Source organism: Chrysemys picta, chromosome 6 (genome assembly GCF_011386835.1).
Source record: "Chrysemys picta bellii isolate R12L10 chromosome 6, ASM1138683v2, whole genome shotgun sequence".
In the NCBI taxonomy this organism is placed as follows: Eukaryota; Metazoa; Chordata; order Testudines; family Emydidae; genus Chrysemys; species Chrysemys picta.
In genome coordinates this window covers 90,582,972-90,609,419 of record NC_088796.1, presented here as the reverse complement: position 1 = coordinate 90,609,419, position 26,448 = coordinate 90,582,972, and the positions used below count along the sequence as shown (strand labels likewise).

Genomic DNA, 26,448 nt, shown 5'->3' with positions numbered 1-26,448 from the left:
TCAAAACTCTTGGATGCAAGTTATCCACACCTGCTGATTCAAAAATGGATGCACAACTTTAGTGTCTGCTGTTTTGTATCTTCCTGAGGAACCAGCGGAATGGAAAGAGTGTTATCATATGATACAACCACATCATCTGGTTGCTTTTAACTACCTCCTAGCACAATAGGGCCCTCAACTGGTTGAGGTCTTTGGGAACTAACTCATTATAGATGTTAGATAATAATAACAACCACCATAGGAACATTTCAGCTAAGGGCAAAGCTCACCTATGTGACCACAGAGGGGCTCTTTAATGCATATACTGCAGTTATTTGGCACACAGAGCCCCCACTGAGATCAGTGGATGCCCAAGTGCAGAATATGTAAGAGACTATCTTCAATGTGGTTGCAGATCACACAGATTTTCATCTAAACAACCATTTTTCTTCTATTTTAAGCAAATAAAGTAATTTTCTAGTAAACCTTATGCTGTTTTGCACCTAATGGATTTTTGTAATTCAGTCTGTAAAATAATTCATCTGCTTCTTTAGACTACAGATCACATCTCCCTGTAAAATTTCAAGTAATCTTGTCAAATATCATACCTGATCCTACAAGTGACTCCCCATGGGTACACCCCACATGAAGTTCACCACAGGACTGGGTTCTACATTCACAAAATTGCAGGGAAAAATACAGCTGACCACTTCAGCCTTATTTTATATAGATTCTTCGTCCATGCTGTCAAACTCCCAGGGGCAATTTGGGTTTATTGTCCAGAGTGCATGGAATAGTGCATGGTAGTATAAATTTCTAAATCAGCCATGAAGTGAGAAGGGGAGCATGAAAAACAGTGAAAACGCTACAGTCCTCTGCAGATGTCCTGAGGCCAATGGGATCTCCCATATATCAAAATGTGTGAGTATTTGGAGGATCATATCCCCTAATCACTCTGCAAGCAGCAAAACACCCCGTATCCCCCACAGAAACCTCAAAAGTTGGAACACAGAGTTTCTTGCCCTTACCCAAACTTTTCCTGCTAAAGAGATGATTTGGCTCTCAGTTTTTCATTGAAAATATGGAAGGCCAGGGGAAAATGGCTGAATATCCAGAAACTACTGTTTATATTGGCCAAGATTTTTGCAAATCTGAGTGCCTAAAGTTAGGCTCTTAAATGCAGATTTATGTACCAAATCAACTAGCCTTATTTTTCAAAAGTACTAAAGACGAATCACCAAATACTGACCTGCTGAGTACTACACATGTGTGAAAATCAGACCACTAAATGTTAACCCTTATATGATATTTACAAAATAAAATGCTAATCTGACAATAACGTTTTTATTTCATCTACTTTGCACAGAAATATTTTATACTGTATTTTTTTACGACAACCAAATGATTCAAGATCTGTTTCTAAAACATGATTTAGAGAATAACACGAAGGTTTGCTGACATAATCCACCTTTAACATTGGTTTGTTTTATTTCCCCTGTAGTGATATTGGTTTCAATAGCAGATAATCATGGATTATGGCTGATTCAATATTATCTTTTAGACCTTAAAGGGACTTTGGGTGTTCTAATTTTAACAACACAATTATAGACAAGACACACGTCTAGTCTTTTAGTATGACTATGTAGGGATTAAGAGTTAGGAGTGCATGAGGCCCTTGGGTTTGAATTAATGGCACAAAAATGAGTAACGCTTTTTTTTTTTTTAAACCGAAGCAAGAACAGTGAAACGAACTGACATTTAAAAAAAAAAAATAAAAGTTTGTGCCAAAGTAGATCTGAGAAACCTACGGACCTATTTGTCTTGCTACTGTCACAGACCCATTCTTCCCCTGCACAATCCTACATACTTCCATGGAGCAAGCTGATGCACAGCCCATCTCTAGGACAAACAGGGGTTTTGGAGATCCTCTCGAATGCTTCTCTACAAGCTGCTCTGAGCCCCTTGCTTTTTCTCTCCACACAATACAGTTACAGCAGTTTAAACATCCCTAATTTTCAAACTAAAATAAAATAAATCACCACTAGTACAGCTGGTTAAAGTGGACATTACTCTCCCCAAAGCAAACTAGATTAGATGTTTATGTAACATGCTGGCTAAATGCATTGTTTCCTTTTCTAGCGTCTGGTCTATCAAGAGATTAAAAGCCTCCTTATACTAATAACAAACAGTTGCACCTTTAGCTCCAGTGGTAAATATACTTTGGAGCAGAAGATACTGAATTCTATAGAATAGAAGGGACCTCAGGAGGTCATTTAGTCCAACCCGCTGCTCCAAGCAGGACCAATTCCCCAGACAGATTTTTACCCCACTTCCCTAAATGGCCCCCTCAATGATTGAGCTCACAACCCTGGGTTTAGCAGGCCAACACTCACTGAGCTATCCCTGATTTTCAGATGTTAAAGTTCGTATTTCCTTACCTCTCTCTTTCCTGGTTTTCAGAGGTCTAAGTGTAGCTGAACTAAATGTTCTGGAAGGGTATAAGGCATCACTGGGCAACCTCTACTTGGCATTAAGAAGTTTTTGTGCAGTTAATTACAATATGTTTATCCCTCAGCCTGTATAGGCAACAGGTTCTCTCAGGCCACTATTTAAAATTTGATTTCTCTGCTATCTAGTCTAATCCTAAAAGTACATAAAATAACCTAATAAGGATTAAATGGAAAAGATCAATATTTTGTTTGTTTTAGTTTGGTTTTGGCTGCAGCTGTTAGCCCTGAGGTCACTTTCTACACTGATTTGCTCTAACACAAGCATTACTTGGCTAAAACCAAACAAATCCCAAGGTATCTTTCACAAGTCAACAGTTGCAGTGGAATTTCCACATGAAAAGTTTCCGACTGGATCTTTCTGCTTCTAGTTGGCAGCTAGGTTTTGAAATAGAGCAAAAAGGCTGCTGAATCCTGAAGCTACCTGGTCCCCCGGTACAAAAAACAACTTCTGTCAACTTCTTAAAGGGAAAATCTGTAATATGTAGGGTCTGACTACCCAGCTACCCCTTCTCACTGCTGTGCTAATTTATTGGTCCCTTAGCACGGTGGTTCTCAGCAAGGGGTACGTGTGCCCCTCGGGATCTTCCAGGGGGTATGTCAACTCATCTAGATATTTGCCTAGTTTTACAACAGGCTACATAAAAAGAACTAGCAAAGTAAGTAGAAATTAAAATTTCATATGATGACCTGCTTATACTGCTCTATATACTACTATACACTGAAATGTAAAAATATTTATATTTCAGTGGATTTATTTTATAGTTACAGGTCTGTCGCATCTTATGCGCATTTAACATGTGCGATTTCAGCTTTGCGCGGTCGGAGGGAAAAAAAACAAATGGCAATTCCACCAGCATGAGACGTGAATCTGCTGGTCCTCTAAAATATTTGGGGGGGGGGAAGGCGGCTTGACAGCAACAGCATGTCTTTAGGCCTGTGATAAGGTTCTCCCCTATAACACTGTAACCCTGGAGGGTTGGCAAAAAAAAAAAAAAACAGTTTAAATAGTGTGTCTGCCCCGGAGTGACTGAGATGGGAGAAGCAAATCTGCTGTTCCCACTACAGTACTCAGTCCCCCTGTGCCTCTCATATTGTGCACATCCCACCGCGCTGAGTGTGTCTGTACTGTTTAAAGAGACAGTACATATTTTTCATACTGTATAACATGGCTCCTAAACGCAAGGCACCTACTGGTGCTCAACCGAAGAAACAGCGATGTGTTCCAACGCTGGAGGAAAAACTGGCTGTGTTGGACTTATTGAGAGACGGTATGTCCATCGCCAACATGGCATGTAAATACGGCCGCAATGAATCTAGCATCCGTGCCACCAAGATTCGAGAGACAGAAATTCGTCAAGCCGTGGCATCAAGTGCTCCAGTAACTGCTAAGGTGATGAGCCAAGTGCGTGATAAGACTTTAGGGAAGACTGAAAAGGCATTAAACTTATGGCTGGAAGACATGAACTGTAAACGTGTGCCTATCAATGGCAACATGTTGCGAGAAAAGGCTCTTAGCATCTATGCACTGTTCAAACCTCCCACTGAAGAGGGACAGCTTTGTGATAAGAAGGAATTCAAAGCCAGCCAAGGTTGGCTTAACAGTTTTAGGAACCGCTTCAACCTCAAAAATGTGCAGACTACTGGTGAAGCTGCATCTGCCAATGAGGAGGCAGCAAAAGCCTACCCCGAACAATTAAAGAAAATCATAGAGGAAAGGGACTATCTTCCAGAACAAGTTTTTAATGCTGACGAGACTGGGCTCTTCTGGAAAAAAATGCCCAACCGCACTTACATTTTGAAATCAGAAAGACAAGCCCCTGGCTTCAAAGCAGCTAAAGACCGTGTGACTGTGTTGCTTTGTGGAAATGCGTCTGGGCATTTAATAAAGCTGGGCTTGCTCTACAGGGCAGCAAATCCCCGTGACCTAAAAGGCAAGAACAAAAATCTCCTGCCTATGTTCTGGCAATCAAATAAAAAGGCTTTGGTGATGGCAGCATTATTTCTGGATTAATTCCACAAGTGTTTCATTCTGGAGGTCAAGCAGTACCTTAAAGAGAAAGGACTGGACTTTAAAGTGTTGCTGATCGTAGACAATGCTCCTGGCCACCCTGCGGCACTCCAGTTTGCGCATAACGACGTTGAAGTCGTCTTTCTCCCCCACAATACCACCTCCATCCTCCAACCTCTCGACCAAGGCGTCATTAGCTGTTTCAAGGCCATGTGCACAAGGCTTACATTCTCACGGATCCTTACCGCTATGGATGCTGATCCCAATGTTAAGGTGATGGAGTGTTGGAAGTCCTTCAACATTGCTGATTGCATCACTTATATTAAACAGGCAATGGATGCAATCAAGCCTGAAACAGTCAATGCATGTTGGTGAAACCTATGGGAAGACTGTGTGAATGATTTTAAGGATTTCCCAACCATTGACAAAGAAGTGCAACTCATTGTTCAGGTGGCCAGGCAAGTGGGTGGTGATGGCTTCGTCGACATCCTTGAGGAAGAAATTGAGGAATTAATTGAGCGCCATAGAGAAACATTGACTAACAAAGAGTTAGAGGAACTGATAAAATCATCTACAGAAGACGAAGATGACGACGAACAGGAAGAGCCAGCAACTTGGAATCTTCACAAATTTTCTGAAGTGTTCCAAGCGGCGAAACACTTGAATGATTTAATTTCTGAATATGATCCTTCTATAGAACAAAGCCTCAAAATCACACGTAGTATTACGGATGATTTGAGACCGTATCAAGAAATGTTTGAGGAGCTCATGAGACAACAGTGACGTTGCAAATCGCCATGTTTTTAAAGAAAAAACAACCAGCAGCAGCAGAGCCTACACAATCAACTTCTCGAGCTGAACCAGAGCCAACCACTTCGTCTACGACTCGCTCTCTGTCACCCAAGCCTGGCCCATCGTCTCCTGGATCGACATCAAGCCCTGACGACTCAATGATAGTGTTGTCAGGGGAAGAGGAAGACTGATCATTGGAGTGTCTACAGTACAAGACTAGCAAGAATATGCAGGATGACTGGTGACTGTTCAGGTTTACAGTACTGTACTGTTTTCATTTTTTATTCTTTCATTCTTCGTCTCTGTTATGTTATTAAAAATACTTTAAAATTATATTTTGCATATGTAGTCTTTATTATATACTGTATTGTACATTGCTGTATACAATACATAGTACTGTACAGGGTTGTATACACAAAATTGTACTTTATGGGTGATTTAAGGGATTTTCAAGGGTCATTTTGACTATACGCGGTTTTCGCTTTACGCGCTGACCGCGGAACGTAACCCCAGCGTAAGATGAGACAGACCTGTATATGGTAAAAATGAGAAAGTAAGCAACTCTTCAGTAATAGCATGCTGTGACTACTTTTATATTTTTATGTCTGATTTTCTAAGCAAGTAATTTTTAAGTGAGGTGAAACTTGAGGTATGCAAGACAAATCAGATTCCTGAAAGGGGTACAATATGGAAAGGTTGAGAGCCACTGCATTAGCAGTTTGAAACACTTTTCACAATTAAAGCCAGCTACAGCTTCGCAATTAAATTTACACACAAATTTTTTTATCATTTCAACATGTGTACCCACCATTTAAGCAGACATCTAACAAGAGACCCATTAGCTTCACTGTTGGTGGCACCCACCAGGCCTTTTAACTCCTATTTAAATTCTACACCTCTTATCACTTCTCTTGGTTTTTTTCAATAAGCAAAAAAAAAAGTCAGCAATCTGATAGGACTTTTTTAAACATTGGCATTGAAAAGCAAGGGAAATGAGACCACCTCTTGTGAAAGATCTTCCCCGCTCCCATCTATCTATCCATCTCTCTTTGATGACTGTAGAGTATTCTCTTAAAAATTATTTCTATAAAGCTCTGTAAAGACTACAATGTAAAGTAGTTCATATTGTATATTTAGAGAGGGTCAGCATATGTCAGATTTAGCCTTGTGTATCAAACAATGCAAGAGATGTGATACCGTAAATACCATTGTATACACAGCATAGGGAGTACAAAACTAAGTACAGTTAAAGAGAAATGCTCAGAGAGAACTGTAGCTAGGATTCGTAATTTGTGCACTACAACAATGGTGGATTAGCCACTGGGCCAATGGGGCCTGTGCCCAGGGGCCCCGGCCAATTGGGGCACCCCGCACCCTGACCCGCCCGACACTCCTGCCAGGGAGCAAGGTCAGGGCATGGGGGCTTGCTGCGCTCCTGCCGGGGAGTAGGGCAAGCCCCTACACCCTGACCCCACTCCCGGCAGGAGCGCCAGGCAGGCAGGGCAGGGCAAGACTCCGCTCCGTGGCAGGCGCGCCGGGGTACTGGAGGTGGAAGGGGTGGGGAAGGGCCCCCACTTACTCTGGCCCAAGGCCCCACAAACCCCTAATCCGCCTCTGCACTACAGGACCTCACCCATTTTTTTCTTGTCATATAGTCTGTGCCTATGAGCAGGCTTGCTTTTGAGTCTAGCGATTAGAACAGGAGATTAGGAGATAAGAGACCAGATTTTATTCCTGAGTCTTCTACTGACTTCATGTATGGCCTTGGGCAAGCTACTTCACCTTGCTGTGTCCCGGTTTCCATATTTAAGCAAGATACATTAATCTTCCTTGAATATGTGTGAGAATAACTTTGGTAAAGTGCTTTGATCTTTGCAGACTCCAGGTGCTATCAAGAGTGCAGCATACTATCATTATGATTCAGCTGACTCCACCACTTTTCAGGAGAGAGGCACAGTCCTATGGAGCACAACTGGGGCAGAGGTCCAGGTGCCAGAATGTCCTTAATTTTTTTCCATTAAAGTATCTGAAAACATCCACGGCAAGAAATGTAACTCGCCAGCAAGGAAAGGTACAGTGCGTGTGTGGGGATGGCCTACTGAAAAAGGGAGCGAGGGTCAAGAGGAAACAACTGTTTGCATACAGCTAAATACTGACACCTTTTATATGTGCACATGTGAGTAAATTCAGTGGGACTACTCACGTTTATATTTGAAGTATCAGGTCATTATTAAATTAAGCTTTGCTACCACAGTGGTATTATTCTCCTTATTTTAAGATGAGGAATCTGAGGCACAGAACAAATTTACCCAAGGCCATACTGCTCGTCAGTGACAGAGCCAAGAATAAATCCTAATTCCAAGTACCCTATTCTAACCACTGACTGCCTCAATCTATGGTGCATTCCGTTGGAACCCACACTCTGTCACCACTCGTTTATGTTCATCAGTTAAGCTCCCAAAGAGTGCTTGGAAAAGTGAAAGATAAATATATGTTAAATAAATGCTAGCAACAGCTCAAATGTTTAGCACAGCATATGTGATGTTACGTTTTGCCGTGAACCAAGGGAGACCAATCCTGCAACTAAATGCATAATTTTCTGACTTGGTAAAGATTTACATTAAATGCACAGACAGAAAAAAATACCTGGTGAGCTCTTCTTTAATCTTCAAGGGTTCATGTGGGTAGAATTTCACTCTAAAGCACATGGTATATGGTGGATGAGCTGAAACATTATAAAAAAAAATAAAAAGGCATGAGAACAGCAGCAAAGATCACCACCTCAATCACACTCCAGGAGAAGCTTTCAACGTTCTTACAAAATAGCCCGTGAGATGATTAGCTCTGCAATATCAGGCAGCGCACCAAACAAAAACAAAAAATAAAAAAACTCAATGAAACATATGACAGGAAAGCCCAAAGCATATGCAGGATCCAGCCAAACTATGCAAATCAATTATTACATGGTTTTGAACCTCACAGTATTTATTGCTCAACCCATGCAGTGGAATAAAATGTAATTGTTTTTCATGTCAACTAACATAGTAAATCGGAAGCTTTAATCTCCTATCTTGTTGCAGTGAAGTGCAAATATGTCATGTATAACTGTTTTTCCTGCTAATGGTAATGCCTAGATTACAAAACAGAACAAGCCATTCATTGAATTTCATTTGTATATTTTAAGAGTGTCTGCAAACAACTTACCTGTATCTGACAGTTTTGTAATTAGAGTGCATCATCACTATCAGATAATCAAATCTCAAACTGAATTACTGTATCAGCAATGGGGTTTGATTAAGTTTAATGTTTTAATCTCTCTAAAGATGATATATGCAGTGCTTAATTACTCCAGTAAAATTACAGTAACAATCTATATCTATTTCACTGAGCTGATATTTCAGCTGTCATTCTAGTATTTGCCTAGTATACACACACAGATATATATATACACATATACACACACACTAATATATATATTGTATATTAATGAACATAGCTTTATACTTTCTTATTTCATGCCTTAACACAGCAGCAGGGAGATTCTGAAGTTCTATTCCAATAATGTAGTTTCCAGTGAACACTTAAGTGTAACTGCAGCCCAGAGAGGCCTATTATCTAGTAAGTATCCTCTTCTGATAATCATGCTAGGGTGAGAGAACCATGAGAGCAGAGCACTACTAATGTGAAAGTAAGAGACCATGACTTATTCAGTCAGGAGGAATCACCACAGATTTTATATATAGATAGTGTGACAAAGTTCTGTCCTTGACTCCGTGGGTCCTACGTTTCCTGATGGATTTTTGCTAGCCTCAGAGGCTCACTGTGACCCTCCACATAGCCCTTCTCTCTCTAGAGGCAAGGGTCACAGTCTACTGAGCCATTTTCATCATAAGCCAGCAAGGGAGGGGAGGAGAAACAACCCTCCCTCACACAGTCTCTGTTGTCTCCCAGTATCAGTGATTACTGGGAGGGGGGAGCCCGAGCCCGCCCTCTACTCCAGGCTCCAGCCCAGGGACCCTAAACTTAGCAGCTATGAAAGCTGACTTTTTGGAAATAGGGCATGTACAATTCCCTGGGCTACTTCCCCATAGCAGCCCCCACTCAATATCTTCTTCACAATTACCTCAGGGCCTCCTTCCTTGCACCTGATATGGATTCGTACTACTTCGTTCCTCCAACAGCACAGCTCCCTCCTATAGCTCCTGACACCCACCCCGCACTGACTAACTGAGAGGCTTTTAACTAGTTCCAGCCAGTCCTTAATGGCTTCAGGTGTCCCAATCAATCTAGCTGTCTCTTCTGTCTTCTAGAAGGATCTTAATTGGCCCCAGGTGACTTGATTAACCTGGAGCAACTGCCATTTGGTTATCATGGTACCAGGGATTTGTTTAGCCTGGGGCTAACATACCTGTTCCTCACTACTTTACTGTAGCCATCTGGCCTTGCCCCATCACAATAGATATAGATATAGGCTGTCAAGCGATTAAAAATTAATCCTGCTGTTAAACAATAACAGAATACCATTTATTTAAATATTTGTTGATGTTTTTGACATTTTGAAATATATTGATTTCAGTTACAACACACAATACAAAGTGTACAGTCTTCACTTTATTTTTAACTAAATATTTGCACTGTAAAAAACAAAAGAAATAGTATTTTTCACTTCACCTAATACAAGTACTGTAGTGCAATCTCTTTATCATGGAAGTGCAACTTACAAACATAGAATTATGTACAAAAAACTACATTCAAAAATAAAGCAATGTAAAACTTTAGAGCCTACAAGTCCAATCAGTCCTACTTCTTGTTCAGCCAATTGCTCAGACAACCACGTTTGTTTACATTTGCAGAAGATAATGCTGCCTGCTTCTTGTTTACAATGTCACCTGAAAGCGAGAACAGGAATTTGCATGGCACTGTTGTTACCCCCGGCGCTGCAAAATATTTAGATGCCAGATGTGCTAAAGATTCATATGTCCCTTCATGCTTCAACCACCATTACCAAGAACATGTATCCATGCTGATGACTGGTTCTGCTCAATAACGATCCAAAGCAGAGCAGACAGACATGTTCATTTTCATCATCTGAGTCAGATGCCACCAGCAGAAAGCTGATTTTCTTTTTTGGTGGTTTGGGTTCTGTAGTTTCCACATCAGAATGTTGCTCTTATAAGACTTCTGAAAGCATGCGCCACATCTCGTCTATCTCAGATTTTGGAAGGCAATTCAGATTCTTAAATCTTGGATCAAGTGCTGTAGCTATCTATAGAAATTTCACATTGGTATCTTCTTTGCATTTTGTCAAATTTGCATTGAAAGTGTTCTTCAAATGAACATGTGCTCGGTTATCATCCAAGACTGCTATAACATGAAATATATGGCAGAATGCGGGTAAAACAGAGCAGGAGACATATAATTCTCCCCCAAGGAGTTCAGTCACAAAATGTAATTAACTCATCATTTTTTTAACGAGCATCATCAGCATGGAAGCATGTCCCCTGGAACGATGGCCGAAGCATGAAGCAGTATATGAATCTTTAGCACATCTGGCACGCAAATATCTTGCGACACCAGCTACACAATGCCATGCGAACACGTGTTCTCACTTTCAGGTGACACTGTAATTAAGAATGGGGCAGCATTATCTCCCATAAATGTAAACAAACTTGTTTCTCTTTAGCGATTGGCTGAACAAGAAGTAGGACTGAGTGGACTTGTAGGCTCTAAAGTTTTACATTGTTTTGTTTTTGAGTGCAGTTATGCAGGGCTGCCCAGAGGGGGGCAAGTGGGGTAATTTGCCCTAGGCCCCACAGGGGCCCCCACGAGAGTTTTCAGGGGCCCCCATGAGAGTTTTCAGCAGGTCCTTCAGTGCCGCCGAACACACCCGGAGCGAGTGAAGGACCCGCTGCCGAAGACTCAGAGCTTCTTCCGCTCCGGGTCTTCGGTGGCAATTTGGCAGCGAGGGCTTCTTCCACTCCGGGTCTTCGGCGGCAATTTGGCGGCAAGGGCTCCTTCCACTCTGGGTCTTCGGCGGCAATTTGGCGGCGAGGGCTCCTTCCACTCTGGGTCTTCGGCGGCAGTTCGGCAGCAGGTCCTTCACTCGCTCGGGGACCCGCCGCCGAAGTGCCCCGAAGACCTGGAGCGGAAGGACCCCCACCGCTGAAGACCCCAAGCCCCCTGTATCCTCTGGGAGGCCCTGCAGTTATGTAACAAAAAAAACTAAATTTGTAAGTTGCATTTTCATGATAAAGAGATTGTACTTCAGTACTTGTATGAGGTGAACTGTCCTATGATCCTAATTACAGTGTTGTTCAGACGAATTTGGCCCTATCTATCCAATCCCAGGAAAGTGATTACAAGATAACCTTAGATTCAAAGAAATATAGGATATTAGGTACAGTACTCTCTTTCCCCCCCCCCATTGATAAACGAGATAGAATCAATCAACATTTTTTTGGGGGGGGGACTCATACAAGTTCTCTTTCCCCCATTTTACTTTTAAAATAATTGTAAACCTAGTAAATCCTAGTAAACAATCTTTTAATTGTAAGTGATTAGCTAGTAGAGTCCTCATTTTGAGTATATTACTGCACTGAAGTCAACAGCAAGAAAAAATAATCCTCTCTCTCACACATTCCTATACATTTTATGACAGCAGGCAAGACCACAAGAACAGCAACAAACATTACTGGTTCAAGGGAAACATGATTATCAAGCTTGCCAGTCACCTTCCTAAAACAGAATTACGTTCAACCAATCACTCAAACATTAAAAGTGGAAACAGTAACAAATAAAACAGAACTTCATTTTCAAAAGAAAATTTCTCCACCAAAAAAAAAAAAACCCCAAGGAAAATATAATTGGGTTTATAGTAGCTATAAGGCTTTTCTTTTAGAGCAGTCCTTTATCTGTCAGATAAAGACCAGCTGCTGTACAAAAAATGCCCTAAGGCTTTGTCATGATTTCCTCCTATGAGGCTTTGCCAAATTGCTTAAATATATTCATAATTATAATTATTTCAAAGGATTTTAGCACAAAGAATTGCATTGGGTGCAACTTCCTAACAATGAGGTTATTAATTCACCAGTTTATATACTAACAGAACTCGGGAGGTGAAGAAACTAAATGGAATAAAACCCACTTGAATTACACCATACATTGAAACTGTCAGCTGCAGTAAATCAAGAAACAAATTCCATGTGAAGGAACTTTACACATTACCTGGCATGTTTCCAGGCAATTCACTGTAATGTTTTTACACCGCTACCTCGATATAACACGACCCGATATAACACGAATTCGGATATAACACGGTAAAGCAGTGCTCCAGGGGTGCGGGGCTGCGCACTCCAGTGGATCAAAGCAAGTTCAATATAACGTGGTTCCACCTATAACACGGTAAGATTTTTTGGCTCCCGAGGACAGCTTTATATCGAGCTAGAGGTGTATTTATACCCAGTTGCAGACTATACTATGTGCTAAAGCAACACTTAATTGTAAGAAGTTCTTAATTGAAACTAGGCATCAAACATGTTTTCTAGAATAATGAGTGCCTTGTGTCCTTTCAGCACACACACTGGTGTATGAGTATCTGTCTAAAAAATGTTTCAGAACAAACCCACCTGAACAGCTCTGCTCTTCAAATACAAGGCAGAGAGAGTTGACTAGACAGTTTCAGGAGAATGATTTGCCTAAAAAAAACTATACACTCACTTCTTCAGTCACTTTGTTCACAGAGTGATCATCATCAAAAGCAACCCTATTCTGGAGAACAGCTATTTATATAAGAAAAATTCTCTGGAAACACAAGCTAGTGAAAAACAGGTGTAAAAATGAATCCAGAAACTTCAGGTGGATGGGTGGCAAGTAGGGAAGCATGCCAACTGGCAGGATTTCTTAAACAAGCTGCCTTTGCATGAGGACAGAGCGACAGGGATCCATATATACCCCCAATAACACTGTTCCTTTCACCCGATAACATGAAAGAGAGGCAGGCATTGAAGTCCAAAAACAGATGTTTACGTTATTTCTGTATTCCTGAGAATGCAAGTATGCAGAAAATTTTCTGCATACCTCAGTGATGTTCCATGTTGCCTGGGCAATGTTAACATCTTAGAAGCTAGCAGGCTTAAAAAAAAGTCTAGTATCCAAATATTTTTTATTGTTCATCAACTCTGCAGAAGAATCTCTGGAGAATCCTGAACATATGCCACTATTCTGCTTCCCCTCTTGGCAAGTAAATCAAATGTTTATGAAATCCACTTGCTGAATACATGTAAGTGAGCCTGAGAGGATGCTAGTCTGTATGTGGTGGGTTTTTTTGGTTTTCGTTTCGGGGGAGGGGGAGGAGAAGGATACCAAATGCACCATAAATTCCACGTCACAGGGTCTTCCTCAATTACTGTACAACACAGGCAGGAAGACAGCACAGCCTGTTGACAAACCTAATGATTCAAAGAATTTTAACAAGCCTTGGAAGGGATCATATGGGAAGGAATATAGGATTTTAAAAAACTACTTAAACAAGGATTCATGCAAACCCTTTCTACCCATTTGGCTTTGCATGGAGTCATGTCCACTGAATTTTTCTCAGTGTCTGTTTCTAACGGTCTGCAGAAAAGTTAGAACCAAACTCAAGTAAAATCAAGTTTCAGACAGTTTTTAAAACTCGGAGCACTTAGGGTATGTCTACACTTCAATTAGACACCCATAGCTGGCCCATGCCAGCTGACTTGGGTTCATGGGGCTCAGGCTAAGGGGCTGTTTAATTGTGGTGTACATGTTTGGGCTCAGGCTGCAGCCCAAGCTCATGGACCCCCAACCCTGCAGGGTCCTAGAGCCCAGGCTCCAGTCTGAGCCCAAACATCTACCACACAATTAAACAGTCCCTTACAGCCCAAGCCCAAGTCAGCTGGCATAGCCTAGCTGCGGGGTTTAATTGCAGTGTAAATGTACCCTTAGACCCGTGGTTCCCAAACTGGGTTCGTGAACCCTTGGGGGTTCGCAAAATGTTACAGGGGGCTCTCGGAAAAAAATTCCCTAATGGTGGACAGAGCTGTCCCTAGGAAGCCCGGGCACCATGGGGCCAGCAGCCCGGAGCCCCTGGACTTTCAAGAGCTAAGCGGATCAAACCAAGCATATCTATCACACAGAGAAGATTTAAACTTTATGACTCCTTATAAGAAATGGAAAGGGAGGTGGATATTTTTTGCTGTTTTTAAAATTAAATAGGCAGCTAGTATTGTTTTTAAAATTATTATGAAGAACAAGTTTAAACTTTGTTGTAACATGCATTGTTTGCCTGGACTGCTCAAGACCTGAATGCTTGTGTAGGAGGAACTTTTTAAGTTGGCTTCTTAAATACTTCCATGCTGGTTTCACAACTGATACTCCTTGATGAAACATAGGAGCCTTGTCTTATAACAGGCTTCTTCAAAGTGATACAAGCTATGAAAGTGAGATCTTGGAAGAATGTTGCCGTTTTCATAATGTAATAAAAATACTGTAATGATAAATAATAATTAATAAATAGTGTGTAATAAGCATGTCATAAAAACAAATTTTATATTTTCAAGATCACTGCTTTTATAATTTATACTCAGGTAAAGGAGAAAATCCCTGGAAATATTCATTTTTAGGAGGGGGTTTGAAGACTTGACATTTTAGTGAAAGGGGTTCACAGGTTGTTAAAGTTTGGGAACCACTGCCTTAGACAAACCTGGCCTTTGGTTTAGGTTTCACTGCAACAATGAAAGTCAGGTGAGCTTTGCTTGATTTAAGATTTTGTTATGAAGTGCTGAACAGGTCTAATTTCTGCATCTCTCTTCATTCTGGACTACCTAACTTCATTTCTTCTCGGGAGCATCAGGTGCACATGTTCTGAGAGAGCTGCTGCCCGACCCCTTTTGGCTGGCATAGCAAACAAATTACAGTACTCCCAGATAGCGATGTCATTTAGAGTGGAGGTGGTGAGAGATTAACAAATTGCAATGGCCCCCTGCCAAGAATATCATTCCAGCTCATCCTAGGAGCCAGGCTGCTGAAGCTTAATGTGAACTCTGATTTTGTGCATGGTAGAGCAATATGTTACCAATCAAGCCACAGAACTGATCTTCACAGATTTTCTTCCTTCTACCATATCATTTCCTTCCATAACAATCACAAAGGCCAGTCGGGAACTAGACTCCATAGGACTCGATGTTTCACCCCAATGAACCAAGTTTACAGAATGGCTACAGTATGTAGTACACACACAATTTACTTTAAAAACAAACAAAAAAAAGGTTGGACAAATAGCACCCTGGAATTCAACAGCAGTGCTGAGTGTGGTCAGTAGGAGCCATTCTGGCATAACCAGGATCAGAATTTACCTCAAGAAGCTTGGCGGGGTGGTGGAGGGAGAAGGAAACTTTATAGATCAACATTTTGGGAGGCGAGAGGAGGGAGTGTTGCTTTCTCTTTATGACTCTTAAAATAGCAAATTCACCCCAAGGACAGATGTGTACAAAAGAGAACAAAAATGTCATTCTTAGTTCTACAAAGACATGTCTACCCTACTTACCAAAGGGGCACCTTTGAGAATTTTCCAATAATACATTAGCGTAAGTTGATCCCACTGGCAAGAAGTCTGAAGTGTGCAGCACAAACCTATTGATTGCTAGCCGTGGACAGATTTTTGACCAGTACAAAATGAAACTGGCAATAGTTCAAGGAATTGGAGACCCTTCAAAGCCTAATACAGCATGTTTCCTTTCACAGGCAGAACTACGCGCAGTAAAAATGGCAAGGGGGTATACTTAGAACTTGTGCATCACATGTTCTGATGCACTCCACTTACTAATGAAGGTGGAAAACTAAAAGTAATATGCTAGGAGAAAGACTGGGTGCTGTGGCAGCACTCATACCGTGTTGTCCCAAAACAGGCTAATGTATTGCCACATGACAAAACAGAGCATGTTCAGAGATTCCTCCCCACTTCCAGGTATTCTTACTAGATATAAACAACACTTTTACCATAGTTAAAGAGGAGGAAATTGCAGAGCATCATATAAGAATCAATAACACTTATCCGGTGTACCTTAAGACTTTCTTACAAGAATCATTATAACCTATTGAACGTATGGCTGCTGAAATATGATAGCTATGTAACATGACTAAATATAGGGATTATGTTTGAATTGTTTTATGTATTATTCAACACCAAGAAATCTAGTCTCTGATAAAATATGCATAAGAAAACTATTCCCATCCATTCCTGTCTGCTCATCAATGCTGCACTCTCTGTGAATACAACATATAGAAAGCTTGGTACTGTGCTGGAGGAAAATTAAATCCCCACATATGCCAGCTGAGATCAAGTAAACAGCCTGCTTACAGACACAAATGGGTTTTTTCCATGCTCTTCTCGACTTTTGCTCTATCTAACCAAGAGCTTCGTAATCCTATCTAAATCTCACTGGTCAATTAAGTTTAGAACATTTTAAATCGTTAGTAGTAAGAACAGCCTATTTTTGCACCATAAGGAAACGGATGTCCCTCATGACAGTGTATCACTGTTTTCTGAATTCTCTGTATTATGCTTACTATTATTTTTACATAAAGTCCCTATCTAATATATTCCATGTAAAATACTCCCTGCCATCCCTCTCCTCCAGTCCCCTAACACAGAAGTTTTTAATTGAAGGGCGTACTGTATGATCTGTTTACCAATCACTTCCTTGCTCTTGTTTTCACACTCCTCATCCTCTACTGATCTCAGGTTTTCTTTTGGCTCACCTGGAATCATGATTTCATTTATTTTTTAATTAATTAATTAATTAATTTAGTGAATACCCTTAATTTATAAAACCGGCTTTTGAATCTGAACCTCTCTGAGATACATTAGATATTGTTGATTTATACAAGAACAAAAATGCTTTCTGCTGGATAAAATGCACATTAACAGGGTGGATAAAAATAAATGATTTTTAAAAAATCGGATTTTTTTATTTAAATTTGAATTTTTTTGATAAAATGCTTTTTGAGGAAAAAATCTATCTAAAGATGGTTTTAATTAAGATATCTTTGAGCTATAATGTATCTCATCATGGAATAGGGATTATAAATTCTAATTCTATAGTATGGGACAATATATTCATGTAGTATTTAAGAACAGTTTTGTAAATGAAGTTCCAATAGTTCATGGATTAGGGACTCAATCTTATGGGGTTCCAGGGGCTTCTGTATACATTATTTAGGTTAATCTTTCTATCTACCCAATGGGACTCAGTGCTCAGTCCAGAAGATACCATCAGAGATGCTTAGTTTTGCAGTTTTCAAACTGTGGATTTGTCTCTCCAGAGATAACATGCTTGTTAACAGCAAAAATGTTTTAAGTAAATAAATAATATATAGAGGTGACGAACAACTAGGGTTACCATACGTCCGGATTTTCCCGGACATGTCCGGTTTTTTGGTCCTCAAATCCCCGTCCGGGGGGAATTGCCAAAAAGCCGAACATGTCCGGGAAAATACTCCCAGCTTTGTTTTGCCATCATCCCTGCCCCAGTCCCCAGCTTACCTTAGAGCGGCTCCGGCAGGCTGCGAGCTGCAGGTGGATTCCCCTGCGGCAGCGGCGGCAGCTGCTGCTGCTCCCCCCAGACACCTCAGCTCTGTGCAGCTGAAGAGCCGAGCTGCCCGAGCGCTACCGGCTTCACGGTTTGCGGGGCAGCCCCCAGACCTCCAGACCCTGCGCTCCCGGCCGGGCGCTTCCCCAGCTCAGCCAGAGCCCGGGAGGGGAAGCGCCCGGACGGGGGCGCAGGGTCTGAAGGTCTGGGGGCTGCCCGGCAAACCATGAAGCCAGTAGCGCTCAGGCAGCTGTTTCGCGTGGCTGGGAGGGAGGAGGGGGAATGCAGGGCGCTCAGGGGAGGGGGCGGAGTTGGGGCGGGGACTTTGGGGAAGGGGCGAGGAAGGGGCAGAGTTGGGTGGGGCTGGGGAAGGGGAGGGGCGGGGCCAGGGCCTCGTGGCGTATCCTCTTTTTTTAATGTTTAAATATGGTAACCCTACAAACAACAGACCTCACCCCTATTTCCCTCTGCAAATTTGTGTACACAGAGTCAATCCCTTACCTCTCTCTAAAAGTGCAAAGTTTCATAAAGTTCAATGAATAGAAGATTGTTGAGGGCGGAATAGATGTGGACAAGGAGAAGAAGTCTGGAGATAAATGTGAGAAGGGAGGGACAGGCAGTAGAAACAAAAGTGAAACTGTTTGAGCAGCATATTTCAGAAGCCTTGAAGTCCTTCTGAGTGTAGCCGTCATTGATTTGAGGTCTACCATACCATTCTCTCACTAGAAGGGAAAACCTATAATGGCAGCAGGCTGTAAAAGAGATCCAGCTTGGAAATAAGAACCATTCAAGAAATATGTGTTTGCTGATGATGTTTTAAAGAACGTCACACCACTGAACTGGTGGAAGTCAGTGATCTTCCAATCAATACATTTGCTTACAAATTATTATTATTTTTTGCATAGTATATAAAGGAAAACATTAAATTTCACCTCTTCTCCTTAACCTCTGAGGGTAGGACAAGAAGCAATGGGCTTAAATTGCTGCAAGGGAGGTTTAGGTTGGACATTAGGAAAAACTTCCTGTCAGGGTTGTTAAGCACTAGAATAAGTTGCCTAGGAAGGCTGTGAAATTTTCATCTCATTAGAGATTTTTAATAACAGGTTAGACAAACACCTATGAGGGATGGTCTAGATAATACTTAGTCCTGCCAGGAGTCCAGGGGACTGGACTAGATGACCTCTTGAGGTCCCTTCCAGTCCTAGGATTCTGTGTCACTCTCCTTTTCCCTCCTACCTCACTCCTTTTTTCTCCCTTCCGGGGGAGAGGGGAGGAGACGGACGTGGGGACAGGACAGGGGAGGGGGAGAAATAAAAAAGACTTTTTAAAATAAGACTACCCTTAAATTAATTGATAGCCAAATGTCACATGTTGTAATTTTCTGCTTGACTGTTGCTGGTATTTAGCAGCCCACTGAAATTATCTAGCATTTGAGATTACTGGACTAAACTGATCATATAAAGCTGTATCTACACATAAAACACTAAAGCAGTACAGCTGCAGCTGCACCTCTGTAGAATTTCAGTGTAGACACTTACTACAGCAATGGGAGGGAGTACTATAGGTAATATGGAGATATACCTATTTCATAGAACTGGAAGGGACCTCAAAAGGTCATTGAGTCCAGCCCCCCTACTTCACTAGCAGGACCAAGTACTGATTTTGCCCCAGATCCCTGGGTAGCCCCCTCAAGGATTGAGCTCACAACCCTGCATTTAGCAGGCCAATGCTCAAACCACTGAGCTATCCCTCCCCAAGAGGTAATAGTGAGGTTGACGGAAGAATTCTTATGCTGACATACTACTGTTTACACAGGGGGTTAGCTTGATTTTAACTAAGTCTCTCGGGGGGAGGAAGTGGATTTTTCATACCACTGAGAGACATTCTATGCTTATGTAACTTTTCAGTGTGGACCAGTCTTCACACTCTGCATTGCCACAAGGCAGAAGACTCCAATTTGATTGCCACTGTGTCTTGTTTCTATAGTCTGAAAAGGACTGGGTGCACAACCAGAGCCAGAGCACTCAGTTCTTTTCATGAGGGAAGGATGCACTGAATCACTCCAGAGATGTTGTCAGGCATCTGGTTTGAGTCTTAACCCAGAAAGTTTGTAGTCATAATGAAGGGCCTTGATGGTAAGTGCTGTACAGTATCAGAAGTACTGAGGATAGTGTAGAGTTCTCAGGGCTTCAGCAAGGACACAAAAGACCTTCTTGCACCAGGAAACAAACAAAACACACTATAAATGACTGCAGACAAACAACACAACTCATGGGCATTTCAAAACAGGGTACCAAGACATAAAGTAGGCTGTTAGCACTTACATTTCATTTGCTTGGAGATAGACTTGTTGGGCTCAAGCCAGTGCTGAAAAGAAAGAGCAGAGGTCAGCAGTTAACGTGTTGTACAGTACAGCACATACTTAAAATTAAGAGGCTGTGATAAACTGACACACAATATTTTCATTTTCCAGTAAAAGCTAATTTATAGGGGCACCTCAAAGGTAGAGAAAACAACTTCATTGTGTTACAGTATAACCATAGTATATATAGAGAGTATGGCACAATTATATACATGAATGATGTTCTAATAATAGAGTAAGAATTGCTATTTATTGTCTCTATTTGGCATGATAAAACAAGCATTCCAAAGAGATCCATTCAAGCAGAGTGGCTCCACTGATCAGTCCCCAGCAGCGATTTAGACCTTATTTTTTTCTCCTCTATTCCAAAGGAGATGTACATGTTTGGAAATAAGGAGAGAGAACATTCAGAATCTAAAACCTATATTTGCTAATCCCATTAATGAACTGGATACCTAGTACAGTCCTTACAGCTGCTGCATATACTAAATCTTACACTCTCAACTCATATCAGCGTACAAGTTCCTATCCTTTTCCAGCAAGAACTGGAAACTTGATCAAAAACAAAAATGGGACCGGACAAAGAACACATTTTAAATTGAATGGTGTCGCTAATAGGATCATACAATGCACAATGGGTGATTATGGACATGTTTTGGTCTCTTCACAGTCCGTGGGGTACAGGGTAATAATGGCTAACATTAGTAAATTTTTGTCTGCTTCGGAACAATAAACAGTATGAGGCTGGGGAGAGATTTTCAGTCCTGCAAGATGGACTCATACCTATACAAATATCTTGGACTCAAATCTCAGCAGTAGATGGACTAGGGCACTTAACTAGCAATTGCAATAACATTGAGCTGAGCCACTGAGGCAGCTGTTTTGACTGATGTATGGATGGGTTGATACTCAATTGTCACTTTTGCCCATGGTCAGCAGCCTTTCCACTGAGATTTTTCCTGTACATGAAAAATCTCCACATTAAAATGAGATTTGTGCTGCAGCAGCAGTTGGTCAGCAAGTGTGCTGTTCAGCTTTACTAAGCATAATCAACGCTGTGGGGCCTTGCACCACAGGGTTCTTTTTAACTCATTCCATGCAGGCTTAAAATCAACCTTTAAAAGTTGTACAGGGACACTAAGGAATGTAAAAAAAAATACCAAGAGAAAGGGGCTTTTTCAGTGCCTATAATGTCTGTAGTATTGCCTGTCATAACTATTGTAATGGTACCAACATGCAGAACAAGTGCAAGGACAGCATTTGCTAATGGAGAGGTACAGTAATTTAATTTAAAAACAAACTGGCAATTGCCTGAAGAAGCAGCTAAATTCAGCTGTAATTAGTGGTGGAGCAGGTTTCTCATGTACAATTGCTAATGAAAGACAAGTGCCTCTAAAAAATACATTTCTGAATGTGTGCAACTCACAATTTAGGGCTCTTAAGCAGTATTCTGGGTGGCAGGCACTGCTCCATAGTTATGTTAGGCTGATTTTGAAGCCCATCCCTAGCTGCCTCAAAAAGAAACCCATTTCTCCTCCCTGACATATCCCATACCACATTTCATCCTAGGGCAGAGGAAGTTGGAGAAAAAAATTAAATCTGGAATAAATTAACAACAAAAAAACAGAAAGGCAGGTTTTTTTTAACTGTGGTGTTTTAAAAGAGCGTCCATTACTAACTTACTGGAAAATGTACTAGTATTTATTTGATACCCCTCCCCCTCGACCCCATTTACAAAATAGCTTAGATTACACATGAAAAAATGTTGTTCACCTTGCACTGGAATAATGCATTTTAGAGAATTTCTTGGTGAGAAGTAGATGATTATTGGGGAAACTAAAGAAATATATTCTAAGGAGTTTGCAGTAGGATGTACATAACCCATGCTAAAGTAGTAGGGAAGAGATTAACAAGGAGTTCATTAGAGTACGGATATAAGGAGCTTTCACTCTCTCCCATCTCCACTCAGCCAGGGTCAGGATGCTCCTGGACCCAGATTTGGGCAGGAAGGAGACACTTGGAAAGTGACGACCCTGCTGACTTGGTATACAGGAGAATTTGAGAGTTAAGAAATGTTCCTTTTATCCTTGACTGGAGCAAGCTGTTTTTGTTTGCCATTTTCTTTTTAAAAGGCCAGGCTGAAGTAAGTGTCTCTGCTGTTTCCCATACACTATGCCAGGACTGAAAAACACTGTACATAGCTGTGTGTGCCTTAAAATGCTAGGATGTAGATTTAGTTCATGTGTCACAAACACCAAAAGAAAAAAATTGTTTTGCTCAGATTTGACTTTCAGTTAAATATTGCAGCTTCTATTATTTACCAAGCAAAACTGAGGCTAATTCATCAGATTAGATTTTTTGCTTCAAGGTTAAAGAGAGATCAAAACAGTGCTTAAAAGATAAAATTTCTGTGGTGACCTTCCATCAGTGGGGATCAGGGGAATTTAAGAATAGTTTGTTTGAGTACACAGGCGGAGGAAGCATTCAGTTGGGTATTTGAGACATCTGAGCAGTTATATCAGTTTTTTCTGTAGTGTATTGGTGGAGATTTTCAAAAGCACAGACAACCTAACTGTTGTTTGTGCCATTGAAAGTCTCCACCATTGTATATTTTTTGAATGTTCTATGTAGAGTTTTGAAAGATTTTCTCTTAATATCTCTCTTCTATCTTTGCAGAAATAGATATTAACCTAGACTACACCTCACAGAATACTCATGTTATATTTAGACTCAGACTATGAATAGCTTTTATATTTAGGACCAAATTAAGGCTTCTACATGTGAGGAAGGGGAGATGTATTTCTCAGCAAAGGGTCCCTGCAGACTAGAGCTGTTTGGGAATTCTCACAATGGTTTTTGCTACAGAAAGTCTTTATGCAAAAATCAAAATCTTCTTTGGGAAAATTTCAAATTGTACTGATTTTTTTCAAATTTCCCCTGGAAAACTGAAACAAAATGTTTCATTTAAGATGGGGGGGGGGAGGGTTTAAGCCAAATTAATCAATGTTTTCAGGTCAGTTTGACATTAAACTCTGTTCACCTGTGCTGCTGCACTCCCTCATGGAAGACAGTTTGAGTGCCTCATGTCCTTATTCTTCTCTATGGATTGGACTCCTTGGCTGGACTGCATCTCCTTTGATACGCTGTGGTCTCCCCTTTGGCTGAACCACCATGATCAAGGCCGGCTCCAGTTTTTTTGCCACCCCAAGCGGCGAAGAAAAAAAAACAGATAAAGCCGCGATCGGCGGCACTTCGGCGGCAGCTCTACCACGCCACTTCATTCTTCAGCAGCAATTCGGCGGCCGGTCCTTCCCTTTGAGAGGGACTGAGGGACCCGCCGCCAAATTGCCGCTGAAGACCCGGACTTGCTGCCTCTCTCCATTGGCTGCCCCAAGCACCTGCTTCCTGCGCTGGTGCCTGGAGCCGGCCCTGGCCATGATGCATTTTTTGTCACAGGTATTTTTAGTAAAAGTCACAGACAGGTCATGGGCATTAAACAAAAATTCACAGAAGCCCATGACCTGTCCCTGACTTTTACTAAAAATACCCGGGGGGGAAGAGGGGAAAACTAACAGTGGGAGCTCTGCCAGGGGCTGACCACCAGCCACTGCTCCAGCCCCACCACTCCTTCTGCAGCGTTGACTCAGACCGGCCGCTGCTCCAGCCCCAGCTGCTGCTCCTGCAGCAGGGGCTGACCACCAGCCCCAGCAGCTGCTGTTCTGGCCCTAGGCCACTACTCCAATCCCACCACTGCTCCTGGGTGGGGGCTGACAGCTGCTCTAGCCCCACCATCACGGCTGGCTAAAGACGAAGAAGTCACAGAGGTCCGTTGAAATCGTGGAATCCGTGACCTCTGTGACAGAATCGGATTCTTAATCATGAGAAACCCATTGCCATAATGCAATACAGGAGATGGAGTCCTACCAGGGAGCCTGGCCCATAGAAAAGAATGGGAGCATCTACCTCTCATGTGGCAACTCAGCAGCTCAGGCGGACACAATTTAATATCAACCCTAGCCAACATTAAATATTTTGATTCAGGAGTGTTAAAATATCTAGTTTCTAGCAAAAATGTTGAAATGGGATATTCTGACATTTATAAATTGAATTTTTTTCTAAACTTTCCTTTCCATAAAAAATGCAATATTTTGACCTTTTGTCCCAATTTGGGGCAAAAACAAAATGTCAAAATATCAGAATTTCATGCAGAATAGAAATTACAATTTTTAACCAGCATTACTGGAGACATTCAGAGGCCACTGATGGTCCTTGTGACATTTACAGAACAATGTGAATATCTAATCTTATTCAGACCAACTCCTTTCATTCATTCTAGTTGCCCGGCAAGTATAATAACTGAAAATTTAGTAACTATAGGATCTCTGAACGTTAAAGCAATTTGACCCCTATTTCCCTCCCCTAGGATGCACCAGTAACTGCGGTGCTTCTCATTATGTGCTGCATTTTTAACTAAAACGGTCTTTACTTTTTAATGGCACGTCGACACTTAAAAGGCTGCAAAAGTGCAGCTGCATCAATGCAGCTGCGCCACTGGAGTGCTTCAGTGAAGACACTACCTAAACCAATGGAAGAGCTTGTCCTGTTGGCGTAGTAATCCACCTTCCTGAGAGACAGTAGCTAGGTTGACAGGAGAAGCCCTCCCGTCAACATAATGCTGTTGCTGTCTACACCGCGAGTTAGGTCAGTTCAAGTGCGTCGCTCAGGGGTGTGGATTTTTCACAGCCCTGAGCAATGCAGTTATACCAACATAAATTGCTAGTGTAGACTAAGCCTAAAAGTATTCACCTCTGATCAGCAGATAAGTGGCACTGAGTAGCTATTTACGACGCCAGGTGTCCTCTTATTGATCCACAATGCTGATGTGTTATGCATGCTTCCACAGCAAAAAATTCATGGTTAGAAAAGATACCACAGGGCTAAAAGAACAATTTTAAAATACATATTATTTAACCCAGAAAGCACCGGAACTTTTCCACATACGTATATTTAACAAACTGATTATTTCATTTAAAGAATTAACTGACATATGGGGACAGATTATGCGTAGCACTTATTTATACATCTGAGAGATTGAGGAGGTAGGACAGTGGGGTATGGAGAATGCAAAGAGCCTCCCAACCCTCCTCTCAGGGACGTTGTAAGGGTCAAGTATACTTGCAGTCCCCATACCTCCCACCACCACCTCACACTGCTCCAAGACCATGGCCCAGCAACACTCTACAGCAGCCCACAGAGCAGGAAAACAGCATAGAGTCCAATGCTGCAATCCCCTGCTACTCTCCTTGGAGACACCATACTGTCCCCAAAACAGGGATCTTAAAAAAGCTAAATTAAGCCCATAAAGAGTTATTGGTGAACAAATCATGGACCAACAATGGGAACCTGGGGCCTGACCCAAAACCCAGTGAAGTCAATGGGAGGCTTTGGGCAGGGCACTTTGGATCAGGCCTCTGTTTTGCAAGGATGCGGGAAGGGGGAAATTTGACAAATAGAATGAATATGACCATATTCAGAAGACAATGTTCAATCACATATTGAGGAGTGCATTCAGATCATTGTCAAGAACAGACACAGAGAAGGCCAAACAACAGTAACAGCAGCTATAGCTAGTACAGGGCCCCCAGGCACAGACGGGGGGAATTCATGGGTGCCCACTTTATGCTGGCAGAACTGATGCAAAATCATCAACACCAGCTCCAAGTGTCCCACAGGCAATATCCAGTGTAAGGGGGCTGCCCACCAGGTCTGGAGCCTTGCTACTAGCTCTACATCCCCAGCAGGAGCTCCTAATATAGGAAGCATGTCAGGGGCTTTCCACAGCAGGCCAGGAACGAGCTGTAGGCAGAGAGGAGTGTGCTGTTACCACCTGGCTATTCTGCATTGATATAACAACAGCCCATAGGGACATTCTACAGGGACACTCATTAGGGCAGCACCCAGCAGCCCCAGAATAGCGGTGGCATAAGCCAACCCCTCTCAGTCCCTGCATTGGGTTCTTCACCAGACCAGGGATGAATCTGTTCCAGAAGCAGCTACAAGAACAAGACCACCAGTGCTGGTGGTCTTCAGCTGTATTGTTACGGGCTGAAAACCAGTAGTGTGACCTGGCAGATATTTCAGCTTTGTACAATGAATATCACACAAGCTGCATGTACATACGGTAATGTG

At 41.9% G+C, this 26,448-nt stretch overlaps 1 protein-coding gene across 6 annotated transcripts in view; it reads right to left on the bottom strand.

Annotated features, from left to right (window-relative positions):
• FRMD3 (FERM domain containing 3) overlaps positions 1–26,448 on the bottom strand; it is a 234,146-nt gene that overhangs the window by 103,268 nt on the left and 104,430 nt on the right. For all 6 annotated transcript variants that reach the window (XM_005296806.5, XM_005296807.5, XM_024103352.3 and 3 more), the window contains 2 exons: positions 20,222–20,264; positions 7,936–8,014 (listed from right to left, as the gene is read on the bottom strand). In XM_005296806.5, the coding sequence (XP_005296863.1) occupies positions 7,936–8,014; positions 20,222–20,264 (122 nt within the window). The remainder of the gene's footprint in view (positions 1–7,935; positions 8,015–20,221; positions 20,265–26,448) is intronic.